General features: G+C 34.0%; 1 protein-coding gene across 1 annotated transcript in view; it reads right to left on the bottom strand.

The window, feature by feature from the left end:
* DCX-EMAP (Doublecortin-domain-containing echinoderm-microtubule-associated protein) overlaps positions 1–8270 on the bottom strand; it is a 153574-nt gene that overhangs the window by 53785 nt on the left and 91519 nt on the right. The window contains exons 6-8 of the mRNA XM_068379937.1: positions 4299–4541; positions 3464–3580; positions 2858–3081 (exon numbers count right to left, since the gene is read on the bottom strand). Of these exons, the coding sequence (XP_068236038.1) occupies positions 2858–3081; positions 3464–3580; positions 4299–4541 (584 nt within the window). The remainder of the gene's footprint in view (positions 1–2857; positions 3082–3463; positions 3581–4298; positions 4542–8270) is intronic.

The following is an 8270-nucleotide window of genomic DNA, read 5'->3' as shown; positions in this document are numbered from 1 at the left end:
GTAACTCAAAGTCCCTTTACTCCACAATTATTAAAGTGTATTCCTGGTTTCCCTCAGCAACAACATCATTTAATTGAGGTGACACAAAGTCACATTTTCGGATATCGTTTGATGAATATTCTACCTTGTATTTATGTAAGTCTTGATGTTTTCAAGTTCGAGAGAACAAATGTTGTAACTTTAAAGTTTTGGTCATGATGTGATTTATGTACTTATATATTTCTTAGTTGATTAATTTATTTTTATGCTATCTTTATTATTTTGATGTTAATTTTAGCAGGGTTTTTCTCTTCATGGATGGAAATCTTATTTTGTGATAGATTGTTTTTATATGAAGTTCATTGCCCTTTATCTACCTCGATATTCATTTTCTTATATTGTAAGAAATATAGATAAGGGTAACAATACAAATTCGTCAATTGATTGATATTTAATATAGTGGAATTATATTGTCACAATTTACCTGTCCTTGTTACTATTACTACTACTACTACTACTACTACTACTACTACAACTACTTGTAATAATAATGAAAATAAAAAAAAATAAGTAGAGGGACAGTCAGTAGAGCGCAGACCTCTGCTGTAGCAGTTAATTTATCGACGTTTTGCTCGACCTTGACCTTGATCTTTGACCTTAACAAGTATTAATTAGCGTGGATTTTCATACACTAAAATATGGATAAAGTTTGAAGTCTCTGTGACATCGATGTCCAAACTTATGGCCGATTACGGGAATTTGACATTTTCCTTGACTATGACCTTTGACCTTGACCTTCCAAAATTTGAAATTTCCAGATTTCTACATAACAGTTAATCCCTGCAAGGTTCATTACTCTACGATTAAAATTGTGGTCAGGAAGCTGTTCACAAACACACAAACAAGGGCGAAAACATAACCTCCTTCCAACTTCGTTGTTGGAGATAATTATAATAGTCTCTTATTATTATTATTTTTATTATTATTTTCATTTTTATTATTATTATTATTATGGCTCAGGATATGCTTATTGATAATTTGATATCTTAAAGTTAAACCAGCGAGAGAGAGAGAGAGAGAGAGAGAGAGAGAGAGAGAGAGAACTGAAAGCTAATATGGTCTTCCACTGTCTTGGGTTAGAGTTCTCTTGCTTGAGGGTACACTCAGGCACACTCTTCTATCTTATTCCTCCTCCTCTTGTTTTGTTAATTTTCTTATAGTTTATATAGGAAATATATATTTTAATGTTTCTGATCTTAAAATATATTTTTCATTGTTTCCTTTCCTCACTGGGCTATTTTCCCTGTTGAATCCCCTGGACTTATGGCATCCTGCTTTTGTAACTAGGGTTATGGCTTAGCAAGTAGTAATAATAATAATAATAATAATAATAATAATAATAATAATAATAATAATAACCTTAAAGTACTGTAATGCCTTTAGTCATGCATACATTACACTGCGCATATTGAACTCACTGGCTATTTTCCCTTTTGGACCCCCTGGGCTTATAGAATCCTGCTTTTGCAACTAGGGTTGTAGCTTAGCAAGTAATAATAATAATAATAATACTAATAATAATAATGTAATGCCGTGGAATGCTTTAAGCATCCTTAAAGTAATGCATTTAGTCATGCTTACAGTACACCGCGCATGTTGCACTGAAGCACCACCCTCCTTCAGGAATATGACAGTCTCTCACGCGGTCAGCGTCCAGCGATAAAATGTAGCCATTGTTTCTCCATCGGGAAACGTAATGTTTGCCGACTGACGTCACGATATCTACTTAACTGCACGCAGGCTAAGAAATGGCTTTGGTTAGGGCCTTGCATTGTTAAAATAGCGGTGTGTTTGGTTTCTTCTGTCGTTGCTTCTTGAATAAACTGCATTATGCATTCAGTGCAGGTCGCAATTAGGGGAGAATAGAAAAGAATTTTATATAGTTATTGCTATTTTTTTTTCTTCTGGAAGCAAATCACGTGCTTTATACTTTTCTCCCACTTGTGTTCCTTGGGTAATAGGAATTATATATTTCATAGCATTGTGGGTCATCAATTAAATAGACAATATCGGTATTCTTTTCTTGTAGCCACCTAACTTGGAATGGGTAAACATGTTGAAATTACTGTTTTCACCATAAAAATGCAGGTCCCCGCAACTCTTGCCATGCCTACATACCAGGACATAAATTTTCCATGACTTTTCGTCATTATCAGAGAGTTAAACAAACATAAAAAGCTTCCCTGACTTATTTTCGAGTCCTACTTTCTGGATGGAGAAGTACTTTCGTAACCACATCCACCCTAGACAGCTTTTATCACGCAACAGCGAATATCATGAAAACGAAACAGAAACTTTCTTTTTTCTTGAGTTGATCGGTAGACGAGATATTTAAAATGCACGAGAGGAAAGATCGAAGGAGCTTCAAAGGACTGCAGTTTTCAAGCCTATGCGTTTTTAGGAATTGACACTGCCCCAGGACCGTACGTACACTAATATACTGGTATCAGTCTTGTCTTATCAGAGAGAGTTCATAGATCAACCTTGAGTTGAGGATGGAAGCCAGTTCCTTGAGAAAGATCATCTTGCTTTTAGATATAAGCAGAGAAGTATGTATCTGGTACTTGATTGACTGTCGTGAGAGAGAGAGAGAGAGAGAGAGAGAGAGAGAGAGAGAGAGAGAGTAACCCCAACATGAAACTCTATTTACTCCCTTACAGACCATTCAATCTCATCAACAGCGTTCTGTAGATACAATTTGAATATTCGGGTTTATAATTGAAAACCCCATGTTCAGCTCGAAACTTCAAACACCTAAAATAAATTGCCGTTAATAATACCACTGAACTTAGCCTAATGAAAACAGTTTTCTACTCACATGGAACTGCGCCTGTCATCAACCCCGTTCAGTGATTTTCTTCTCCCGCCTAACCCGTTCTCAAGACCCTCCCCGCTTCCACCCGCAGAGGCACTGGGTGGCGTCGATTTGTTGGAGCGAGGGCTCTTGACCATGTTGTTGGGCGTAGATGCATCGTCCAGTTGCTCCACATAGAACACGTCGTAGTCGGCGAAGTCATTTTTAAACTGAGAGAAGCTTTTGACCTGAAAGCGTGGGTTAGAATTTGGGAATGTTACTGTGTTGTTTACAAACTTCGTCTTATTCTTTTTATGAAGGCATGTACACCAAAAATAGCATTATTATTATCTGAAACAAATATATAGAACGTTTAATCATAAATTTTGACTTTTTACTTTAATCCAGATTGTCTATTTTTACAAAATATTGTGCTTTACAGTTGCAATTCCTAGAACAAATACGAAGGCATGTACACCAGAAATAGCATTATTATTATCTGAAGCAAATATATAAAAGGTTTAATCATAAATTTCGACTTGTTACTTTAATCTAGATTGTCTATTTTTACATGATATTGTCCGTTGCATTTGCAATTCCTAGAATAAAATCAATTTCTGGATGACTCACCTCTTCCCCTAAAACGGAGAGCAATCGCAGTGGACCCGTAAGCTTAAACATTTTCCCTACATCCTTGACGACCTCTTCCCATAGATTTACCGTTTTCATGTTGACGAGCACCGTTCTCTGTGTTAAGAAAGGATGAAATGAAAAGAATTCTGCAAAGAATAGACTGATGTGTCGAGATGCATAAAACATTAGAATTGTTATGTACAAAATTATTAATATAGAATTATTAGAGATATTTTCCCCTTATTAATCTTCAGTTCTAATGGATTAGATCAATCTATGACAGTCGTATGAAAGAATATTGTTCAAGGTTACAATTTGCGAGAGGATGGGATAAGAATCTATGCGGTAGTAATTACTTTTTTGTAATTGTATATAATTTCATTTCTCATTTGTAGGAACCATTTTCTCTCATTATATGCGTACCGGTACATATATACATGAATATATATATATATATATATATATATATATATATATACATATATATATATATATATATATATATATTTGCACATAACATATACTTATATTACATAGAATATTTCCTTCATTATTGCAGCTTTTTACTTACTTGAATTCCAGTATACACACACACACACACACACACACATATATATATATATATATATATATATATATATATATATATATATACAACATGCACTTATATTACATGAAATATTTTCTTCCTTATTGCAGCTTTTTACTTACTTGAATTCCAATACATTGCGCCAATATAACAGCTGACATTCACTAAAACTAACCCCTTTACCCGAGTCTCTACAACCACACAACCAACCTACTTAATAGGTATAAATAAAAGAAAAATTACCTCTTGAGAATGATCACTGTTATTAAGAATCCGAATTGTCCTGCCATCTCTCGACCCCGGTTTGCTGTTGTTGGACTTATTGCTGTCCGCCGAGGTCTTCTTCGTCACTTCCCGGACGACGGGAGATCCTGTCCGACTGTTGTCGCCCCTCCTTCCAGGTCCCTGACGTTCCGCCAGGGCGTTGGGTGTCCCTGCTAGGGCGTTCTGATTCCAGTCGGGTCTCTGACGTCCGTAGCCGAGGTTCTTCAAGGTTTATAGAAAGCTTTTAGTAGGAACGTCAGTTTTAGTTATCATTTTGGAAACTTGAATGTTCGATTATTTTTACGTATTTTTTTCTTTGGAAAATTTTCCTGTCAATAAATTTTGATTGATGGAAAATTTTCTTGTCAGAATAATTTTGAGTAATAGTCAAGGAAGTTATTTTTCAATGGAAAATTTTCCTGTTAGATTGTTTGAGTAATAGTTAAGGAAGTTATTTTTCAATGGAAAATTTTGCTATCAGAATAATTTTGAGTAATAGTAGAGGAAATTTGAAACTAATTTATTAATTGGCGAATGGAAGTTTAGTTGTCAATCAATTTCTAATATTATATCAAAGTGTCTTTGTTTTACTACTTTTAAAAAATCGCCTTATGTAGGCTTAAGCCCTGTCTACATGATCGAGCATGCCCGACGGGCAAACAGTGATACCAGACCACAATAGTTGGTAAGAATGAGGGTTGATGACGTCAGAAGCGGGAAAACCACAGACATGGATCTGGCATCATAAGAGTGTTGCCAGATCCCTGTCTTTAGTTTTCCCGCTTCTGACGTCATCAACCCTCATTTTCATTCACTATTGTGGCCTGGTATCACTGTTTGCCCGCCGGGCATGCTCGATCGTGTGGACAGGGCTTTAGATATTAGGTTAATTAAAGGGAGTAGTATAATGTTAAACAATTTTCCATCAATCTTTCATATGATTTCGTGTTAATCAGTTTCGAGTAGCTATACAGAAGAGTTTACGTTAATTCCAAGTAATAATTCTAAAATCATTTTAATTTTAGATTGATTTTAAAGAATCGTGAATAAAACTTGAGGTTCAGTATGGTAATTAAGAGATTTAATTTTCAATTTACATTCACGAATGTTTCCTTTTACTTTAAAATAAAATGTTCACTGTTTATGTACAAATGCTACAGCTGTTTGATGATGATTCATAACTACACTTTAGTTTTTAGGATTTTTTCTTACATGCTTATTTTCGTTTAGGTAGATGTGTCAATGTAATTGTTTGCTCTCTCTCTCTCTCTCTCTCTCTCTCTCTCTCTCTCTCTCTCTCTCTCTCTCTCTCTCTCTCATATATATATATATATATATATATACACACACACACATATATATATATATATATATATATATATATATATATATATATATACACATATATATGCACATCTATCTATCTACCTATCTATCTATTTATCTATCTATATAAATACATATATACATACATACATATATATATATATATATATATATATATATATGTATGTATGTATGTATAGAAACTCACATAGAAAGTATGGTAATAGGAAAGTTGGATCAAATTAAATTTAAAGTATTTATTGTTTTAAACCTCTCTTGTATAGTTTTGAAAACGAAATTATTATCAAATATATATAGTCTGGGCAAAAGATTCTTTTTTATTATCTTTATTATTAGTATTATTAAAATTCAAATGGCAACCACAGTACGAAAAGCAGGGTACCGGAAATCAAAGTTTTAAAAGGTCATTGATCTGTAGTGTTACTGTAAGAAAAAAAAATAATCGAAAGTTGATATCGTTGCATTAGTATTTTCAAGGTCTTTGACCTTATATGTTGTCTTAATCTCTTCCTGTTTGATAAGTGTTATTTTATAATCATACATACACTGTTGATAAGTCTTATTTCATAGCTATACATATACAATTAAGTTTCATTATGCAATCACTAGTTAGAACATACACTTAAATGCGCTTTCTACCATAGAAATAAACATAATTAGAAGGGTCTTACTATACTCTAGGGTCTAGGCATTCACAAGTAACTATGCTGTTTCTGAAAAACTCAGAAATCTTGGTAAATGTTCTACTGAAATCCAGAGCAAAATCTACATTTCACTTACTACATTTACAGAACATACTTAGCTTAGGATATCTTATATATCCATTTTTTCACAACTACAGTATTCAAATTTCTTGATACTGAAATCTAATATCTTTGAAGTTACAATGATATTAATGTTAAGAAGCAAGCGTTGATAGTTTTACATATACACTATAGTCGCCTCAAAGATTCCGGGCGAAAAAAGGTCCACCCCCCTGATGACGTCATAGCCAATCATGTTGTCACAATACATCTCTGTACAAATTTCAAACTATACTAACTTAAGAGGATGTATTGTGACCGCTGTTAACGCGGGAGACAACGTTATTGGCCATGACGTCATCAGTGGATGGGGCTTATTTCGCCCGGAATCTTTGCTGCGACTATACATAATCTATTCTATCTTCATCTGGACCTAAAGGATGAAGACAGGCAGATGCAGAGATTAAAGCCATTGATGCAGTCGCAGTCTGCATTGACTTCTGTTTATGACTTGACAAAAGCTGTTAAGGATATTATGCTTTTAGAACATTAAAAGAAAATAAATATTCAAATGGAGACACTACCGATATAGGTTGCCTATGAAGAGGTACCGTTTTCCAGGAGAGCTGCCGATCTAATGGGGTCATCTGTATCATAGGTTATAAGAGGTTAGAGTTGACTGACATAAATCTGAATTATTGAGTAGGATTAAAGAATATATAGCCTATAAAAATTTTGTTTTGTTTATTAGGTTTAAAGCATAGTTCAAACAATATATTTCAAGTTAAAAGATTTTGAAAGACCTTTATTGACTTTAAACATATGAAGTTTACAATGAGAAATCTAAGATTCAAGGGAAAGCAAGATTGAGAATAACATGTTTTTTTTTGGCTATGATGATTTAAGCTCTTTCCTTTGTTGATACAGATGATTATCAAATTCTAAATTAAATTACTCGACAAATTGTCAGACAATGATGGTTAATGCATACCTTCTCAGGTATTAAAGATTTAGTAATCATATGTTGATCAGTTTAGTACATAAATAGGCAGTTAAAGGTGGGTATGGTTAGCATAGCTGTCCTTAAAGGTAAACAAAGTTAATGCATGTGGCAGAATGTAGCATTGGAGTGTCTTAGAAAAAGTAAGTAATATAGTTTATCGGTCTTTAAAGTTTATTTTATATGGTACAGTGTAGTGTTCGATTGTGGAGGCTAAGGTATATTTGCTTGTTCGTCTTAGTGATTGCCTAAATAGACGATTAATGTTTGTACGTACACAGTATATTTCATCTTTCTATAAAACTCTAGTTATTTTATATATTATCCATTGTTTAGCACAGATGAAAAGTTACAATAAAGTATCTTGTCTCATAGAAACATGCCCTCTGCTTCCACTTTAACTAAAAGCATGCTTACCATTTTCTCTTTTCCGAAAAGCATGTTCTTCACTTTCATATTTCCCAAAGAAATGGTTTGTACTTACGCATTTCCTAAAGATATGCTCTCCACTTTCCCATATCCGAAAGACATGCCCTTCACTTTCATATTTCCTAAAGAAATCCTCTGTACTTACCCATTTCCTAAAGACATGCCCTCCACTTTCCCTTTTCCTAAAGACATGCCCTTCACTTTCATATTTCCTAAAGAAATCCTCTGTACTTACCCATTTCCTAAGGACATGCCCTCCACTTTCCCATATCCGAAAGACATGCCCTTCACTTTCATATTTCCTAAAGAAATCCTCTGTACTTACCCATTTCCTAAGGACATGCCCTCCACTTTCCCTTTTCCTAAAGACATGCCCTTCACTTTCATATTTCCTAAAGAAATCCTCTGTACTTACCCATTTCCTAAGGACAT

This window comes from Palaemon carinicauda, chromosome 9 (assembly GCF_036898095.1).
Source record: "Palaemon carinicauda isolate YSFRI2023 chromosome 9, ASM3689809v2, whole genome shotgun sequence".
NCBI classification, from domain to species: Eukaryota; Metazoa; Arthropoda; class Malacostraca; order Decapoda; family Palaemonidae; genus Palaemon; species Palaemon carinicauda.
This window is presented reverse-complemented; position numbering and strand designations above follow the sequence as displayed.